General features: G+C 38.0%; 1 protein-coding gene across 1 annotated transcript; it reads right to left on the bottom strand.

Annotated features, from left to right (window-relative positions):
- Nucleotides 1-6,261: 6,261 nt before the first annotated feature.
- Nucleotides 6,262-19,574, bottom strand: LOC139145794 (delta-like protein 4). The gene is made up of 6 exons (XM_070717155.1): nt 19,191-19,574; nt 11,552-11,707; nt 10,914-11,039; nt 10,359-10,460; nt 7,526-7,648; nt 6,262-7,210 (listed from the first exon to the last, which is right to left on the bottom strand). The coding sequence occupies exons 1-6, from the start codon at nt 19,258-19,260 to the stop codon at nt 7,131-7,133; spliced, it is 657 nt and encodes a 218-aa protein (XP_070573256.1). The 5' UTR covers nt 19,261-19,574; the 3' UTR covers nt 6,262-7,130.
- Nucleotides 19,575-21,550: the final 1,976 nt, after the last annotated feature.

The raw sequence follows: 21,550 nt of genomic DNA, 5'->3' as shown, positions 1-21,550 counted from the left end.
ACTAATAAATAGGTAAACAGTATCTTCAATGAGAAGCAAGTTTCGTCAACTGTTGTCACCCTAATCTAGATAGAAATTCCTCATTAGGAAAGTGAGATAAATACACTAAATTAGTAATTAGATGATGGAAAAATGTCATTTGATCATTTGAAAAATGTCATTTGATCTTCTATGTATATAGCAAGTTCGTCAACTTTGGTAGAGTCAATCCAGATGTATATCCCTAATTAGGAAAGTTCATGAAATGTGCAAATAAGCTGCGTCTCCGCACATCGCCTGTACAATTTGTGTTGTTCTCTGTGTTCGTGTTTGTTTTTGTGTATTTGGCTATTGGTGTAGATATAAGCCATTGCGAGACGTAGCCGTAATCTGGCTGTCAAATGACAGCGTGATCCTTTGACACTACGTTTCGAAACCAGTGTGTGGTCTCTTCCTCAGTCGCTTTTTGATACGTGCTCTCCGTGGATTTTTGTTTCACTGTTTGTGATTTAAATATTGTCAGTGTTTTGTTCATCCAGTAAGGAGGCTAGAATATTTCTATTTGGGTCAGTTTGTTGTGTTTGATTTTGTTCGGTAATTTTTGTAAGATTGTGTACTTTGGCATTAATGAGTGTGTCGCTAATGTTTTGATTTCTTTTGTATGCGATGATTGGTTTCATCATAGACTTAGGGTCTATGGTTTCATATTTAGTACATTCTTTGGTGTTTGGTCGTTTTCTATTTCTTCCCAATTCTGAAGGAGTGCTGTTTGATGTCTTTTGTTTTGAATAGATATGTATGTGTCTGTGATGGTAAATATCAACTTATTTGTATTTTTGTTGTGTGTTTGTTTGTGTTTAAATGTGTTTTTCCTTTTGCATAATCTTTTTCCGCATTGATGTTTTTTTATTTCTTGTGTGAATATCCTCGTTGTAGTACTTTTTCATGAAATGTTTTGACTTTGTTGTTAAAGTCCTCTTCGCTGTTGCATGCCCTCACGTACCGTAAGATTTCACCTTTAATAAGACCCTTGAAGGTTGATTTTGGATGACATGATTCTCTGTGTAAGAACTGGAATGTCTATGTTGGTTCTGTGTGTGTGTCCTAGTGTCTAGAATGTTCGTTGTTGTATTGTTGACCTTTGTAAATAATTAGGCCAAGGTGTGTTCTTCGTTTGAAGAGCTTTCGAACGAAAATTTTAAAGTTCGATGCATTTTGTCAATTATTGTGATGAATTCGTGGAGTTCGTGTTCTGTTCCAATAGAGATTAGGAAAATATCGTCTCTGAATCTAAGCAAGAGTGATATTTTCACTGTGTGTTCACGTATGATTTTCATTTCCTATTGGTAAAACGTGATGTTGGCAATTTCGAGTGGGGCAGGCGATACCATGCTACACTCACATGCTTGTTTGTGGAATTCGAATGTATTGTTTTTCAGAATAATGTTTAGCATAGCTAACAAGTATTCTGTTGGTGATGTATAGTTCATTGTTTGTTGATGTTTTGCAGCTGTTAAGCGCTTTGCCGATTGCCCGTATGGCGTCATCGTGTGTATTTGTGTACATAGACACTACGTCCAGGGTTTTCTTTCGACTGCGCAAGGGTTTTCTTTAAAGCTATTGTCTGCCCAGAAAAAGTTCCTGACAGCGCGGAAATTGCGCACAAATGACAGTAAGCAAAGACGTCCATACATCATGAGGGTGACCCAAAACTATCCCCTAAAATGTCGAGTCTGTTCCCTTATTTTGATGTTATTATATGAGGCACAGAGTGCAACTTTCAATGAACATGCAGAGAAAACACTGTAAGTCTAGTGTGGCATTGTTCGGAACATGGACTGAATCCATTTTCCGGATGAAGTCTGTAGTTTATTTTATATGTGTCGATTGTTTTTTTCACGATTTGCTTGAGGAAATGGTCTACGAACTCCGTCCGATATGTGGTATGTTGGACTCGAGCATCCGCTGATAATCTGGTGACCTGCGAATTTTGTGTCCGTTGGTGGCGCTTTGTGTATTTTTGGTAGAAGATACCAGCGTGGTGTTTGCGCATAGGATGGATTTTTGTAAGTATGGTAGTCGATGTGTTTTTTGTTCTACTGTCAGTACTGTTTGTTTTGTGTCTTTTGTCAGTTTTGTGTACTTTGGATCGCCGAGTTGTCTTTCAGACTCTCTTAGGGAGCCTTCAGTAATTACAAGGGGGGAGGGTGGGCCGGGGGAATTGGGGGGAGGGTCACTTTTTAGAAAACAGTTCAAGGGGGAGGGTCACTTTTTATAAACCTATCTTTAGGGAGGGTCACTTTTGACAGAAGCTGTTATTATGGCCAAAACTTTGATTGTCCGTGTGATATTTCCTGAATAGGAAATCACCAACAAAATGCGTACACACTTATAGACCACCATGCATAGTAAATTGACATTTTGGTGAGATTCCAAAATCAAATTTCTTACACACCATAGACTTGTAACTACTGTAGTCTAATCAGAACAATAATCTAAATCATCAAGCATAATAATCAAGCATACATAAATGCACAGATTTATCTAATTTTGTACTGAAAAAAAATTATTCATAGTTTCATCATAGACCCCAATGCATAGTGAATCGACATTTTGGTGAAATTCCAAAATCAAATTTCTTGCACAACCATGGACTTGTAACCACTCTAGTCTTATCAAGAACAATAATGTGAATAATCAAGCATACATAAATGCACAGATTTATCTTATTTTGTACTGAAAAAAAATTATTCATAGTTTCATCATAGACCCCCATGCATAGTGTATGGACATTTTGGTGAAATTCCAAAATCATATTTCTTGCACAACCATAGACTTGTAACCACTGTAGTCTAATCAAGAACAATAATCTAAATAATCAAGCATACATAAATGCACAGATTTATCTAATTTTGTACTGAAAAAAAATTATTCATAGTTTCATCATAGACCCCAATGCATAGTGAATCGACATTTTGGTGAAATTCCAAAATCAAATTTCTTGCACAACCATGGACTTGTAACCACTCTAGTCTTATCAAGAACAGTAATGTGAATAATCAAGCATACATAAATGCACAGATTTATCTAATTTTGTACTGAAAAAAAATTATTCATAGTTTCATCATAGACCCCAATGCATAGTGTATGGACATTTGGTGAAATTCCAAAATCATATTTCTTGCACAACCATAGACTTGTAACCACTGTAGTCTAATCAAGAACAATAATCTAAATAATCAAGCATGCATAAATGCACAGATTTACCTATTTTTGTATTGGAAAAAACTATTCATAATTTCATCATAAACACCATGGATAGTGAACCAACTTTTTTGATGAAATTCAGAAATCAATTTCTTTCACACAAATGTTCATTTTACTTCCCTATTCAAGCAAAGTACATTTAAATACATTATCAAACATATATAAAATACAGATATAGCATGTTTTGTGGGGGTAAATTGTCAATAATTTGCCTGATAGACTCCATGTATTATGATTTGATATTTTTGGATGAAGCACTAAATCAGCTACATCTTGCCTTCTTATAGTTGCACAAAATATGGTGACCCTCCCTAAACTGTATGAAATACCATATCTCTTCAAAAATTCTTGCGTGATAAATTGCGACTGTCCCTCCAAAAACACCAGCCCTCCTTCTGTAATTTGTCCCTAACATAACAATTGAACCAACTGTTATGTAAATTAGCTGATACTGTTTTAGTTATTCCCGGGGAGAATACCGCAGTGGTTGGGGGGGAGGGTCAAGTTTTAGAATGTCGGACAAGGGGGAGGGTCACATTTTAGACAGGAGGATAGGGAGGTCACATTTTACGGTACAGGTGTTCGCGAAATTCCCCCGGCCCACCCCCCTGTAATTACTGAAAGCTCTCTTATGTAATCTATTGGGTTCATGACTGCTGTCCCTCATCCCTTGACAAATGATTTTTGTGTTTCTTGATAGTGTTTTGATCGCTATGCGTTTGGCACGTGTCATGTTGTCCTTTGTGTTGAAGAATGAAATTTCAGCTAGTTCGAGTTGGTTTGGATGGTCTTCGATCTCTTGTCTCAGGCCACGGTCATTGCTCAGGCTTGGAATGTGTGTCTCGGTGTTCTTTCGGTGTATGGAAAGGTGTATGGGTAGGTAGTTATAGGGCAGAGAGACAATCTGGTTGCCACAGTGCCTTTCCAAACACTGCCCCTTGTTGATGAATTCTACCATAGTTCCTCAACCCACGTGCGTGGAGGGACTGTGATTCTGTGTTTGGTTTCGGTCCCGGTAGAAGTGCTTTCAGGTATACGTGAAGACCTGGAGACTGTGTAGGGACCTATGGACGTCTGCTGGAATCGTCTAAAGGCGTCCTATCAGGATCGTTTGCTCTGTGTACATTCCAATCAGTGCCATGGTATTGATTTCATCATAGACCCTCGAGGAAAACGTTTTTGTCGAGGGGCTATGATTTCATTCATGTAATGCAGGGACTTGTCATTGTAAGCGACTTGTTTATTCCTGTTTGTTTTTTCACTGGCGTGAGAGCAGGTTTTAAGAAAGCAGGTTGTAAGATGTGTGGTCGTTACTTTCCAACCGTTTATGACGAGAGGTTGTGGAACAGGGGCATGGGATTACGGCTGAATAACATGGAAAAAACATGAGTGATGATTAATTTCGTGTGCTAAAAACAAACACGAGGTGGAAGGTTGATGCCAAACAAAGACTTTCGTTACAGGCGCCCAAGTTACTTAAAACCTCCAAAGCATTATGTTTGTATACAACTATGAAATCGATTTCAAGTACGGTAAATAGCAATCAACTGTACATAAAGTCTGGAATTACCTCACCATTATGTGACTGTTCAAAGATATCTCCATGTTTGTAAATTCTGCAGTGTACTCATCATGGTAAAATATGCAATTTATTTACAGTATATGACAAAAAGCCTAATCGTAGGATTTCTCCTGAGACTTAAGTGCGAGAAAGCAACATGAACAAACATTATGTAATTCATTTATAATAGGTCACTAAAGAAAAAATGGCAGGACATTTTTCGTTCTCATCGTTGTGCCTGAAGAGGATACTGTATCTGTTTGCATCAAGTTTTCAAGTTGAGGGCGTTGTTTTTATGATTAAAATGAAAACTAGCCGAAGGCGGTGTTTGTCAGAGAAGATGGGTATTGGAATAAAGCCAAAAAGGATATTATTCTTACATTATATTATTCTTTAACAAAGTTTCTGATTCCGTCGTGAAAAGCGAAACAGAGAAACCAAGATAGAGAAATTCATATTCAATACTTGGAAACTGGTATAAACGCAACTTTGAAGATACTGTTTTAGAGATCAACAGGGCATAGTCACTGAAAATAATGCTTTCTGCCTAAATTATCACGTAATGAAGGCGATAAAGCTGGCATTGTATTACTTCTACTTTAAAGGCAGAGATCAAACTTTAATTCATGACAATTTCTTCATTATTTTTGTCCTATATTATCACCTACAGTTTCATGTACTCCCTTAGCGACATATACATTGCGATATAATATGGCGAGTACGGATTACATGAACTCTACAGCGTGTGGCGGGTTGCGCTAAGAAAAAAATGTAGAAACTTGAATAACTCTTTTTAACTTTTGGGATTAAGCCAAGAGGTTAGACTACGATGGCTTCGCTAGGTTACTGGAAGGCGTACGTTGTGAGTTCGAATCCGATTTAGAACTTACCGAATTGTAGAGGTTCAATTTTACCATAGAAAGCAGTTCAGTTGGATCAAACCTTTGTTATGAGATTGATAACAGGTATGTTGTGATACCCAAATGTTAACTTTGCCTTCACCTCCATGTTTACAGGCAACAAATGAATGTCCATTCCAGACCAAAGTTCATGTGTCGACAACACCACATTTTATACATAAGTACGCTATGTTGACAACGTAAACTCTGGGCATTTCCGAAGTTGATAAACAGAATTAAAATATTGGAACAAAATTACCAAAAGTTACAACCACTTTCCCCTTAATATAAAGTTTACCCACAGTCAGAAAAAGGACTTTCAGTTAGCAAAGCAAGATTAATGTTTTCATTAATGTTTTCTCAGAATATTTTCAGTTAACAGAACCCCATTACCTTGCGCAGTATTAAAACGACATATTATGATATTGACCACTTTGTGAGTAAACATTACAATGAATTTGGTATCAGAAGTATCATTTAACGTTATTTGTGTGTACTGTGTGGGGAAGTCAATATCAGAGATTACTTTAATGTAAATAAACACACAAGAATTACTTTTATATTTTGCTAATTTAACAGGTTGTAAAAGTACAGATTTTATTGTTTCACGTCCAACAAGTAATACGTCAATACATATGTAATATTACATTATAGCTTTGTCAATACCTGTGAATTTTGTGACGTCATTCCACAGATTACTACTAATAGTGTATCCGATTATCCATCATTGTGGCCCCAGGTGTTTTCTACGTGTAAAAATTCACCTGAATGGCCTAAACTGTAAAATAATAGCAACTGTACCCCCTCCCAGCCCTTAATGGACTCAAGCATACTTTGCACTCCATAATGTACTTGACTTTGCCTCTTACACATGATGCCTGCAAAGTCTGCTTTTGTTCATTTTGGGCCTGGAGGGTTTCAAGTATATTATCAATACCGAATAAATTGAACAATTGAAAAGTTGTATATCAGGTGTATGTAAAAGCATATTGACTATTAAACTTGATAAAAAATTCGATATAAAAAACGAAAGACAAACCCCCTTTAATACTCAATTTCAACAAGTACTGATGCGAAAACTAAGGATTGAGGATTGCCCCTTTACGAATAAATTTAACAGAACCCCATATCCTCGCACAGCATTTTGAGGGATTACTGAAGTTAATTAAACGAGTGATGCAGCATTTTCTGCGGCAGTCTTTTCCATGAGCGAACCGAGTGAAAAGTACAACAGAAGTATTCCGTGTCACGATCCCTCAAAATGCTGCACGGTACTAGTATTGGGGTTGTGTTATCTTTAGTATCTGAGTAAAATGTCTTGTTGTACAGGTATCAAAATGTCTAGAACGTTGCTTTTAAAAAGTGGACGGGCACTATGAAACCATGGACATCCATGATAAAACAACCTGGTTCAATAAATCCCTCTAGCTGATAACAACGGCCAGCATAATCATCAGCAGTGTTCCAATGCTGACAACAGACAATCTACATGCCGTACCAGAGTCTGTAATGAGAAGTAAACAAAGATGGTATACGAACACTGGAATATTGAACAGGCAGGAATTTGAAAAAGGGAACAGAGATTAAGGAGACATAAAATTTGGAAGCGTTTTCCATCACGATTTTGATATCTTTTGAGAGAGTTAGAGTGTGGGATCTAAAATAGACCTACTTTAGCTTTTTCTGCATTGTTGAAAAGTCAAAGATATGTGAACACATGCAGTATGTCACAAACGAGAGATTTGTGGAGTTCAGAACTTTAATTTGTCATTGCATTCAAAGGCTGAACCAAAAGGTGGACATTGATCGCCATACTCACTATCAGCTGGTCCAGCTTCAGTAGGTTGTTCTTCAGCTTCACAGGTTTCTCCAATCATGCAACATGGACATGATGTGTCTGAAGGACATTCTATGTCAGGGTGACATCCACACTCAGCAAACACTACCAGAAAAAAAGTGTTGAGTTGCGGGTCATTCTTGAGGGCATATTGTACATCAGTATGGCATAGTTTGTGGATGTATTTGGTATAACTCGGACTCAGTGTGTACAGTCAGATCTATTCTAAGTTTGCAATGAGGTACATGTTTTAGAAATTGACACGTAGCATTGGCCTGCCACTTTGTCAATACTGATTTGATTAGAATGTAAATTTGATAGAGTCTGTAACCTCCATAAATGTAATAATCTCCACAAATGTAATATCAGCCATCATTGTAATAAAATCAACCACAAATCTAATAAAACAGTCAACCATTAATGTAACAACCCGCAACCACAAATGTAATAAACAAATTAACCATAAATGTAATAAAGCTCAACCATAAATGTAGTAAACTTGAACTTGCATATGTGATCATGTGTTTATCAATGCCCTGAGTAAATAATAACTTAATAAGACTAATGTAATTTTTTTGCATACTTTCCTGAAACTAGGTTTCCTTTTTAAAAGACAGAATAAAATACATCGAGAACACTATCAGAAAACGGCGAGGTACCGATCAAACCGTAAGTGGGACAGCAGTTCAATACACTAATGATGACATAATAAGGAAGCTTCAAAATAGCTCGTCAACCAGTGATACCACACAAAGTTTACAACAGACGACTCAGAACAAACAACAGAAAAATATTATATAATACAACCTTATAAAATAAACTTACGACTCTAAACATGTTTGCGAGAATATTCAATCTAGTTAACACGACAAGAACACTACCTTGAACACAGTTGAACAAAATTAGTATCCCCTTTGGAGGAACAAATAGGAATACAGACAATCTATAAATTATTCCATACAATTTATCCACTGAAGATTAATTTGAGGCGACTGATGAAGAAAGTATGGCAATTTTTTGAAAACAGCGTTGACAGTGTTATAGCGTCTCTCCACTCTGGAGTGGTGACTGCACTCACACGCAGATTACGACTGTGGCTTATCAGTTCTGTACACAAAACGTAGAATACACTTTCAACATAAACAAAACACACTAAACACAAACAATTAAGATATGAACAATGTGTGGAGTTGCTTTCCTTATTTCATAGATAAATATTTAAGGGCTAATTCTTCAATTGCGATGACAAAATAGATTTATTACATTTATGGTTGACAAGTATTACATTTATGGGTGATTTTTTATTACATTTATGGTTACCATTTATTACAATTGTGGTTGGTGTTTTTATTACATTTATGGTTGATTTTTGTTACATTTATGGGTGATATTACATTTATGGGTGCACTTTATTACAATTATGGTTGATGTTACATTTATGGAGATTATTACATTTGTGGAGGCGAGTCGGTATGAACAGAATGGTGTTCATTCAACGTACACCTAGCTCATCCTAATGCAAGAACAGAAATTGATAGAATGGTCAATACACGCTTGACGAACAAATCAAAGTAAGACTTGGCTGGCCTGATTGTGAATGGTTTTCTACATTTATATTGATATATTTTGAATTTGATGACATTTATAACGTTTCATCAATTTTAAGGCAGTAATTAAGGATATATGCTCCATTTCTGTAATATTATTATTTCAATTAATTTTAATTATATACGTCCCATCTCTCACACACAGACATCATTGGACGGGGATCAGTGAATGAAGATATTGTACAATACTCAAATGAATTCATAGATTTGTTATTTGTGTGAAACATGAGTTTGATCATGGCCACACACATACACACAGTGGTATTGACATGACCGCATAAATGCATAAAGCAACACGGATAACTGAGACATCTCACAGATCCTTGACAGAGATCTATATCAGTATATACCCGATAAGGGGTAGTAGCTTGATATTAGTTTTCGGTGTTCGTCTTTTCTGATATACGAGTTTCATGACTTTTATGTCTTTCACGACGACTGTGCCACTATTGTTACCTATAATTTATGATCAAGCAGATCGATGACGCAAATACAACGATTTAATTGGTCGAAACAAGAAAATAAGAGTGCCGTTCGACACAGCACAGTTAGAACGCGCGTCCTCAGTGAATCTTTTAATACTTCATGTCAGAATTTCAATACACCGATATGAATATGAATTAAAAAGACTAAATCATCTCAGTCATTCGTAAACCACTAGAATTTAATTGGTTCACCCCATAGGCCTATATGCACTCACTATCGCTCGTGCCTATTCGTCGTGAAGTGGGTAAAATCTTGTGGTATACCGGTCCTTCGGTGTGGTTTATTAGTCAATTAATTTGTGTGCATATTAAAGTACCGATAATTGTTTAAAATAAACTGATCATGTCTTATAATTGTTTCCAAATGTCGACAAAGGATTTTACTCGTCCTACTGTGTACACTTATTGTACACCAGACGATTCTGCTCACTCGGTCAAGGAAGAAAATCACTGACCAATAACTGTTCCTGGCTACAGTTGCTTGAATGCAACTCAATCCACAATGATACTCGACCTACAACATGTTTAATAGTATGTAGATATGTACTTCAGTTTACCGCGAAATAGTTCGTTATGATTCAAATAAAGATTGTAAATATGTTGAAGAGGCATTTGTACTCAAAGTCCTCTATTTATACAGTTAATTATCTTTCCCTCGTTCCAAATTTTTCAGACCGTGCTAATGTAGATCACTGATATATCACCTTGCATAGGATAACTTACCAGTATCACAGAGGTATCCAGACACACCATCCGGACAGGTACAGTCCTGGTTGTTGCATGTTCCACCATTCAAACAAGGATTGCTATCCGAACAACGATAATCTGTTACCAGAGGAAAACAAAACAACCATCAAGTTAGCAAATTTTGTACTAATATTACCCTGTGCTGTATTTGCATTACAGTTCAGTCTGTTTAGCAATGAGTGTAAAACTGAAATAGGTATATTACTCACCATGAATTACAATGATCTCAGTTACCCTTGAAAATCCATACCGTGCATGTCCTCACGTCGAAATGTCCAATGATATACTAAAATGCACTCAATGAAGTTACTTCAAGAATATTTACGGATAAAGTATGCAAGATACAGCGAAGATAGCATAGACGATGGTCTGCTCCGACAATGCATCAAACCCGTGAAAAAATTATGGGATATGAACTTTTAATGACGATGTTGTCAACAGCCAAGTGTACTAAATTTATCGACAATTGTCCAAATCTTCCTGAAACCTTTTGTAAAAACTGATAATGTATGCACACAGATGAACTCTGACCTGTTTCACACATCCGGCCAGTGTATCCATCTGGGCATGAGCAGTCATTATAGGAAGGGTCAGAATCATCAATTACACACGTTCCTCCATTATGACAAGATACATCGTCACTGCAACGGATAACCTCTGCAACATGAAGAAAGAATCACAAATAAATATGTACATCTATCGTACTGGAATCACACTACAATGCATGCACAAATTTGAATGCCAATAAAGTGTAGGTAGTGAGATTGGATTATACAGTGCTTATATCGCGAGTGCATTGTCTCGTACCATGAGGAGTACAGTAACAACAATATCTATTTTTCATAATAGACAGGAGATCGCTCTTCTGTCTATGATTTCATAGTCTTACCGATACTCATTTTTCTGTCATCCGTCCTGGTTTGTAGTGGTTTTACATCACAATAATCTCGCAACACAACGATAAAATACATTAATTGTCTGAGATCAGTCTGAATTACAGTTACAGTAGTGTCAACTGAATATCTTCAGCCAAATGTATGATCTTGACATTTCATCTGTGATTGAAATTTTATCACTTGTGATTTTACTTTGATTTCCCTTGAATTCAGGAAATTAGAAGAATCTTTGTGCTTTCTTCTTTGAACTTCTTGTTTGTTTGTTCGTCTTACCTACGTCACAGTATTGTCCAGTGAATCCATCAGGACACGTACAGGAGTTGTCTTCGGGTGGTAAGCCTTCATAAACTTGGCAAGTACCTCCGTTCAAACAACCGTGACCACAATTTTCTGACATGTGGGTAGAATTGAAGGCACATTCAGCGTTACCTGGAAGAGTAAATATGCTACCAATGAGAAATCCTGTAAAACCCACAATTGGACATTCTAAACATGATATTACCAAAGAGGCCGACGACATGAAGTTCTGAAGACTATAGTTGTAATATTGCCACATGAATCACCAGTCTGATTTGTTATACCGTATAGAATGACATTTCTATTTGAAAGTAATTCTGTATTCTAGAAAGATGTGAAGATGAGCGTTGTCAGTTGATTTTAAAATGAATTCTTGCATTGAAAATTAAGAAAAGTTCTTAATTTAAAAAAAAATATCTGGACTCGAAAATCAGCCCGAGGAAATGCTGCTTCACAACATCGCAGACCGTTGTTTGTGCTGTTCAGCCATTTGCTTGGAAATTGTAAGGGACCGTTCAGTTTTTACGGCCGGGGGGCCGGCAAAATCCAGGGGGGGGGGTCATCGTAATTTTGGAATCCGCAAAGGGGGGTCATCGCTTTTTCACTGGTAGGAAAGGGGGGGTCACCACATTTTCAAAAACATAATACCAACAATAAAGTTCACTTTATGCCATGGCCATGATCGACCCTCTTTACCGGCGGGCCGCCTTCGGCGGCCCACTACAATAAATATACATTATGTATTACCCATGACCTTCTTAACGGGCAGACGCCTTTGGCGGCCCACTCCAATTAGGTTTACTTCATGCAATGGCCATGATCCGACCCTCTTTACCGGCGGGCCGCCTGCGGCGGCCCACTACAATAAATTGACTTTATGTAATACTCCACGGCAATCTTACTGTACAATTCCCAATTGAAGCCGTGGCTTGTATTAGAAACTTTTTTAAGGGATGCCTGGGATCACGCACTGAATAATGGTAATGGCCGCGCGCCTTCAGCGGCCCTGTCCAGTAACGTCTACTTTATGCAATAGCCATGATCGACCCTCTTTACCGGCGGGCCACCTTTGGTGGCCCACTAGAATAAAGTTGACTTTACGTAATGGCCCATGACCCTCTTAACCGGAGGGCTGCCTTTGGCGAACCACTCCAATAAAGTTTACTTTATACAATGTCCATGGACATGAGTTGTCTATGGAAATGAAGTTAAAAATTGCCTTACAGTCGTCCTAATTAACAGACCTTTCAATGGATGTGGCTGAGAAGTTTGTGCACTGGCATCTCTGCTACACGAATAAAGTGCGCCGCGTACCAGAGTTCAAATCCAAACCATGCGGGTAAATTTGACATATGGGTTTTGGTTATTTTTCAGAGGGGGGGGGGGTAATCAATTTTTTTCACAAAAAATGCAGGGGGGGTCTATATTTTTTTGAACACCGGCGACAAGATTTTGCCGCCCCCCCCAGGCCGTAAAAACTGAACGCTCCCTAATATCGGTCGGCGATGAGTAAGCTTAACACTGAAGTAATCGGATGGCGCCGTAACGCATGTAAGGGATGGATTTTAGCAGTTAGAAGCAGAAGGAACAGTGAGAGCGCTGAGGCAGGGTGAGGCATAAACAAACAATTGGGCAGTAAGGAGCCGATGCTTCCACAGGCGACCCAATAGGTTCTGAGTTTTTCACACTGTTTTCTCTATCATTTTCTCTTCTTTCTTCATGCTCTGAATGATCGGAATAAATAAAATAAATGGTTTATATAACCTAACCTAGCCTCTGTGACTCTTTATTTATTTTACACTCCATTACAAGGACGTATATCTCTCATACACACATGCTGTAATTAATTAGTCAACACAACTAATTATGCTAATCCGTGGACTTATCAGAGGTTGGTCAACATCGGAAAGATAGTGATGTTAACCCGTTTTAGTAACCATTCCTATCTTTCGCGATGTTGACCAACCCGTAAAATCCCTGATAAGTCCACGGATTAGCATAATTAGTTGTGTTGACTAATTAATTACAGCATGTGTGTATGAGAGATATACGTCCTTGTAATGGAGTGTAAAATAAATAAAGAGTCACAGAGGCTAGATACAAACCATTTATTTTATATTCCGATCATTCAGAGCATGAAGAAAGAAGAGAAAATGATAGAGAAAACAGTGTGAAAAACTCAGAACCTATTGGGTCGCCTGTAAGGAGCCGAGGAGCCGATGCTTCGTGTGCTTTGGGTCCCTACTTGTTTGTTTTGGACCCCTAGCCCCGTCGAAATTAGTTGTTTGACTATTGATAGCTCGAGATCTTAAGGCGCGGTAAGGCGTTATACCCTAGGGAACTGGTCAGTTTCTTCGGCCTGGGGGTGGGGGCGGTGGATTATTTTTTGCCGACGTCAAAAAGTGGCTGACCCCCCTATTCCAAATTTTGAAACAAGGTGACCCCCCTATTCCAAATTTCGAAAACAGGGTGACCCCCGGCACGCGACAACTGTCAAAAACAAAAGATGGACACAAATTAGAAGATTGCAGGATGCATGAAACTTAAGTAACAGATATTATTACTTTTAATATATATATATATATATATATATATATATATATATATATATATATATATATTATATTATATTATATTATATTATATTATATTATATTATATTTTACATACATTTATATTTTAACAGTCATTCTATGTTTTAAAGAAATTGTTGACATGTCAGTTGTAAGATAGGAATTTCAAAGTGTCAATCTTAAAGACTGAATACAGTACATTTTGAATGAGCTGTGAATGTATTTCGCACTTTCTATGCTTAACCAGTAGACTTGGTTCAAGTCGGTGAATTTTAAAAAAATTAAATCATTATAATAGTTTCTCTTGTGTCTCTCCTATTTCGTACAAACCTATCCGGAATTTGGCAGCTCACGCCAGGTTTTCCCAGCGATCGAATGCGTCACGTTTGAGTCTGCGCAGTAGTGAGTTAGTTTCTGCCGGATTCACCGACTTGGACTTCTTGCAAAGTACAGGCGGTGAGACGGACTGTTACACAGTGACGTAGAGCAAATACAAAATGATTGACAGCCCCCGCCGTTATTCTGGCCAATAAGAAGAACGCTTGCTAATAAACCCCTGCATGCATTAAAAAGTTTGTTGTCATCTCCGTGCAAAGCTAGACATCGAGTACGTTTTATATCTGGGCGAATAATGGCATCAAGTTCGTACATCAACCGCGTTTACAACTGATCGGTCGACCACCGCTAATCATGCGAGATTACCAAAGAAAGCTTGTTGAGAGTTACATTGAGGGAAAAGATGTGTTCGTCTGCGCACCAACCGGCAGCGGAAAATCACTGACATACGAAGTCGCTCCACATTGTTTTGATTTCCATCGCTTTGGGCACGTAAAGAACAGGCTACAACTGTAAGGTACCGTTCAGTTTTTACGGCCGGGGGGGGGCCGGCAAAAATCCAGGGGGGGTCATCAAAATTTTGGAATCCGCAAAGGGGGGGTCATCGCTTTTTCACTGGTAGGAAAGGGGGGGTCACCACATTTTCAAAAACATAATACCAACAATAAAGTTCACTTTATGCCATTGCCATGATCGACCCTCTTTACCGGCGGGCCGCCTGCGGCGGCCCACTCCAATAGATTGACTTTATGTAATACCCCACGGCGCGCCTTCAGCGGCCCTGTCCAGTAAAGTCTACTTTATGCAATAGCCATGATCGACCCTCTTTACCGGCGGGCCACCTTTGGTGGCCCACTAGAATAAAGTTTACTTTACGTAATGGCCCATGACCCTCTTAACCGGAGGGCTGCCTTTGGCGAACCACTCCAATAAAGTTCACTTTATACAATGTCCATGGACAAGAGTTGTCTATGGAAATGAAGTTAAAATTGCCTTACAGTCGTCCTAATTAACAGACGTTTCAATGGATGTGGCTGAGAAGTTTGTGCACTGGCATCTCTGCTACACGAATAAAGTGCGCGGCGTACCGGAGTTCAAATCCAAACCATGCGGATAAATTTGACATATGGGTTTTAGTTATTTTTAAGCGGGGGGGGGGGGGTCATCAATTTTTTTCGTCTGACAAAGGGGGGGTCATCTTTTTTTCACGAAAAATGCAGGGGGGGTCTATATTTTTTTGAACACCGGCGACAAGATTTTGCCGCCCCCCCCCAGCCGTAAAAACTGAACGCTCCCTAAGGACGGTGTCTTTTTCCATCCTTGAATAAACGGCCACGATTTTCGCATTTTGTAACATGGGCCCAACAAACAACACAGATATTTTCCACGCGTTTTCGGTGATAGAACAGAGGTCGTACCCGCACTCGACATTTTGTCAACAACGCCGTGTGAGTTTTATGCACGTCTCGTTTGGGTCAATTGGTAACTCCTCCCAATGTGTAAAATTTAGTGATGTCATCTTATGAATAAATATGAGTAAAGAAACGTCATCTCATGAATAATTTATAGCAACGCAAACCCTGCAAGAAAGCCAAGTCTGTGATTCCGGGTGAAACTCCGCTGTATAGCGTTCACTCCACTCATCGCCTTCACCCTACTCATCGCGTCCACTCACGCGCGCGTTCACATGAGAGCAAAATACAAATTATTGCGTTCATCACTCAAACATTCACAAATCACAGACTTGAACCAAGTCTACTTAACCAGATGTCGTGAACTGTTGTACAGAAATGGATGTCAATCATTAATATCAAAGAGAAAAAGCAGTGAATCAAAAATTTTGATGGGTGTTAAGACTTGCCAGCCATCCGATTAAATCTCCTGAGGAGCCATACAGAGGCATTTTAGCCAAATCTGATGTGTGCAGTGTCTGAGATGACCTTTTCTTGTAACTTTGAAGCCATAAAAGCACAGCTAATAATGACAAAAACTGCCCTTTTAACTTATTTTGGTCATAAAAAACATCATTCTACAGAAAACCTGAGACACAAGGGAAAACAGTTGCATCAATGAGAACGAAAGATATCTTGTCATTTTTCTATCTCTAAAATAAGTCACTGTATCAAATATATATTGTGATTGTGAAATATTTGTGCATGTTGCTTTCTCATACTAAATTCTCATAGAGAGAACAGAAAAGTATCTGAAGGAATTTGTCTTGCTTATCATATGAAATGCAGATTTTATAACGGTACACTTTCACTTAGCAAACATCAAGATATATCTGGCATATATCTCTGATTTATTAAAGTATGGCGCCGAAGGGCGCGGAGAAAAATATGAAACATCCTGATATCTCTGATATATATGTCTTGTATATTAAAATCATGCACAGGAAGGGCGTGCTGAAAAATGTCTGATATATTAAAGTAATGCTCTTGAAGAGCATGCTGAAAAATATTGAACATACAGATATCTCTGATATATGTATGCCTGATATGTTGAAGTTGGACGTGCTGAAAAATATGTCTGATTATTAAAGTTACGCGCCCGAAGGCCGCGCAGAAAAATGCAACTGAATGATGAAATTTGAGGCTGACACGATGCATTTTAGGCAATGATGAACCTGTGTCGAAATTCAAAATACACTGACCCCCTATTGGGCATTTCAAAAACATGGTGACCCCCCTATCACCAAAGTCAAAAACAGGGTGGCCCCCAGGCTGAAGAAACTGACCAGTCCCTAGGTAGGTGGTTATAGGCAGATGACAGTTACAGTAAGCTGGTGCATACATAGGGAACCCAGAAATTTAGTTGTTGTTGTTGGTGGTATTGTTGTTTATGTTTATATTAGCCATATTGTTGTTGTTGTTGCTGTTGTTGTTGACCATAAAATTCAACGAACATAATTATTGTTTTGTTGTTGTTTCAAACGTAAATTACGTAGTGTTTCTTAGGATATGTACATTAAATGTAGATGTCCTGAGAAACATTACAAGGACGCTATCATTATTTGACCCACGGTCCCTGCACGGACCGTGTTTGACCCGATGCAACTCTCGCCAAACGTACACTCTCTTCATAGACTAACACGAGTATGTACGTTTGGAGCAAATTTTATCGAATCACTCTGTGGATCTGCTATGATAAAGGAACGCACTTCCGACGAAATTAGGTAACTGAGCTATTTCAGTATCATAGGACCAAGAATAGAGATAACCTCATTTACAAGTAGGTCATTTACAGAGTCGTTGAAAGGTGTATGGTTTTCGCATTCCATTTTCAAACAGTGACAAGTCTATGTGGCTGCTGACTGCATTCAACCCCTTCAAGATATTGCTAAAATCCCGCCAGTGGTATACAATTAAATCTGTCCAAGTTGTCGATATTTATACCGTCGTCTTTCGATCTTTACATGGATAGGAAAAATTAATGTAATAACAGAAAACAAATACCCTTAACGTACCCGTCAAATGGAAAAATTTTCGTAGGAACATTGTTCTCTATTCGTAATTTGATTTTCAAAAGCGAGTGTCCGAAATTTGATATGTAAACTCCGAACTTTAACTTCCAGAATCACTCTGTATATTAGAAAGCGGCTGCTTTTCGCTTATTCATTATTCAAAATATTGTCTGAATTTTCATTTGGCCGTCACAAGCTACAAACTCTCGACACCTATGATCCAACTGCCGGGCTCTAACCTCCCTCTGTGTCTTTCTGTAGTCTTGGAAGTCTCTAAATTGGGATTTTTAATTTGTTCGCCAAAGATGTGGCTTCTTCATAAAATATGACAATCACATTTCCAATCACATTTGCTCTTGAATCAAACGTAGGAAAGTCCGTCCGATCGTAGATTTGAATTCTTATTACAAAATACACAGACTATTACACAGCTTGGAATTTAAAATACATCTATCTAGATATCTTCATTCAAGGCTGACATAAACGATCATAAAATCCTACACATCGATTCAGTAAAATGCAGTGTTTTTGTGCATTACTAATGCTGGATTTTAATATCAAATGTAAGAGTTCAAAGCCACAATAATATGCAATTAATTAGTGCTATATTTTTGGTAACAAAGCAAATTAACGTTTTGTGTTGCGTAATTATGTCAAAATGAATACGCTGAGACTAAATGCTTCTGTTCATATCTTGATTTGAAGATAACAGACGTGAGATACTGAATGATTTGAAGATAACAGACGTGAGATACTGAATGAATTTAATTGCCATGCAACGGTTGCTAAGGTGTTCATAACATCAACGAAAGCACCAGTATTTGCTTCGAAATGGAAAAGACACCTTGCCGTCCATTTCTAGAAAAGCTTTGCGAATTCCAAGACCTCAACAGTCTTAAGTTGATGTCTATAATGCCAGTCAAAAAACTTTCTTTAAGATTAATGTTGACCGATTTTAAATATTTGAATCCATGTGACAGTTCTTCTCAAATAATTACTTGCTGGTCCTCTGGATATGAAATATTAGCCGTGATTGGTACAGGGTTTTTTGAGGTTGATAACTGATACGCAGTGTGGTCTGTAAGTCCCTTTAATAGCCCATTTTAAAAGGAGCTTCGTGAGTCTCACTGGTAAGAATGGCAATTTCTTGGGCAGATCTGTGCAGAGGCCATTGTTGCACACTGCAATGGAGCCGTTGACAACAATCTGTGTCCTCAACATTAAATACACAAGTTCTACTTACCTGAGACGCAGGTCAGAAGCATACTTGCTATGACCCCGATCAAAAGAGCACATGGACCATGGACATTCATTTCGTCAACTTGATTTCTTTCACACTTTCACCGCTTTGCTGATCAAAATTGTTTAGTATGGTGGCTATCCGTTACCTCGACTGCTTATATCTAAAGAGGAGAATTCTTCTCTCAACGATCTTTATTCACACTGAATGCAAATACACTCCCTCGTCACAAATTCATGTTTGACGTTTGTTGCACAGCGCATGCTCAGTCTCATGTACTACTCTGATACCTATTCACAGTCCCCCCACGCACTGTGGCCTACATGAATTGACGGGTCGAAGACATCAATAGTGTTGAACACCGTATTGTGTCAGAGTAAAGAGCCTGCAGCAAACGTTGTGAGGGAAACAAGTACTGTATCCATTGAATGTCACGTGAAAATACGTCACAGCGGTACAAAATAATGAACTATACGACCCGTACAATGATTTGTGAGGCAACTGAGTATTACGTTCCCCGATTGTTTCGAGTGAGGTACAATTTATAACAACAACAACAACAACAACAACAACAACAACAACAACAACAGCGATATTCATAATCATCGTCGTCGAAATGATCAGACAGCATATAAACCTTGCAGATCGATGTGACTTACATAACTCTTATTTTTTGTGACAGTCACTTCATAAAATAGATATTTTTTGCTAATCATAAATGTTTGTTAGGGATAATTTTCGGCCAAATAGAGTTGACACTGATGTTTTACTTGTTTGTTGTTTGTTGTTTTAATGCGGTTCACTCATTCTTTGTGGCGGTATTGCTAAAATTTATACTAGCTGCAAATCTCGTATATATCGTCTCTACTCAAGAGAGACGCGTCTGTCACAATTATAATTGTTTATTTTCGTACGTACAACATCAGAGACTGCATATTAACTCTAACAATATGGAATCATCACAATTATCTCATATCTAAAATTATCTCATATCTAAGGATGACTTGAAGAATGGACATGAATTAAATTAGCACTGACCTATACTGATACATCATCGCTATATGCAAAGAATTTGCCGGACTCTTAAAAACATGTGGTGAAATAAGCGTTTATTGTGCAAATACTTTAAAAAATTTCTAACACAATCTTACATGTGAATTAGACCATACCCTCCTTTGCCATGAAGAGTAAACACTCATATGTGTCTACCACCCTCTGAATACTCACCCTTTCTAATACTCACAGAAAGAGTGAGTATTCAGAGAGAGTGGTGGACACACAGTGCTTACTCCTCATGGCAAAGGCGGGTATGGTTTATTTCACATTTGGTTTTTTTAAAGTTTCATTTATAGACTATGTTTGTAAACAAACAAACAAACAAACAAACAAACAAATACCGTTCTTTATTGACAAATATGAACACAAATACAGCTCTTTATTGGTTCTTTCTTGTATATGGAAATAATCGTACGTAACAAATAAACAAACACGCATAAACAAACAAACAAACAAACAAGTCCCCTATGATCAGGCTACTATCCAATCAGATTGTAGGCTTTGCAAAACCACGCGCACGTATGACGAAGCTTACCAAGAATGACACACCCTGTTGAACGAGAATTACCAGCTTTTTTCGCGACAGTTTCGGAAAGCTTGTAGATTGAATTTCTTTCGTAAACCACAGATTATTTGTATGTGAGTAAACGTAAGACTTCCTGTTTGTATTACGCTGTCAGCGTTTTGGACACACACAGTACATCAAGTAATCTGACAAGCGCTGGTATGATCGATGACACAAACAATGTACACCGTAACCATTATTCAGGTTGTCATAGCATCGCTGGTATGTGAAATGACATCAGTTCGGTTGTCAGTTTAAAATCATTTAGGCGATGTTGTAGTGACAATACCTTATGTTAACATATCAAAACAATGTTACAGCAGCTGCAATCCTGTTTGAAATTGCGATTGAAATCGAAAACTCAACAGGCAAATAGAGGGCAAATTCCATTAGTGGTACTTACAGTACATTGAAGTTAATGCCGCCACTACATGGACTACCGTGCTTTGTCATTCATGTGTGACGTCATCAGTTTTTGCGATACCACTTCTGTAATTTGTAATTAAAACGTTGTAATAACGCAGTTTAAATATCTACTTTCCAACTTATGACGTTTTCAGGGATTTAACGATTGTCATTTGTCAATGTCGTTCTTCCAAGTCTTCGCCCTATGATTGTGACAGGTGTCACAGAATTCTCAATGTTCCAAGTTTCTATAAAGTTCACGAATAGCTTCAACGGTGACTCATAAATGGTTAATTGTTCAATCACATCAAATTTGACGAGTTAATGTCTTTAAATC

The sequence above is a fragment of the Ptychodera flava genome, chromosome 12 (assembly GCF_041260155.1).
Source record: "Ptychodera flava strain L36383 chromosome 12, AS_Pfla_20210202, whole genome shotgun sequence".
NCBI classification, from domain to species: domain Eukaryota; kingdom Metazoa; phylum Hemichordata; class Enteropneusta; family Ptychoderidae; genus Ptychodera; species Ptychodera flava.
This window is presented reverse-complemented; position numbering and strand designations above follow the sequence as displayed.

Excerpts from the sequence above, each read along its gene's own strand:
- LOC139145794 (XM_070717155.1), bottom strand. The coding sequence starts at position 19,260 with ATGAATGTCCATGGTCCATGTGCTCTTTTGATCGGGGTCATAGCAAGT. Across the intron at positions 11,040-11,551 it reads TGGACAATACTGTGACGTAG|AGGTTATCCGTTGCAGTGAC; the intron begins GTAAGACGAACA and ends TTCATGTTGCAG. Across the intron at positions 7,211-7,525 it reads TGAAGCTGGACCAGCTGATA|ACTCTGGTACGGCATGTAGA; the intron begins GTGAGTATGGCG and ends TTCTCATTACAG.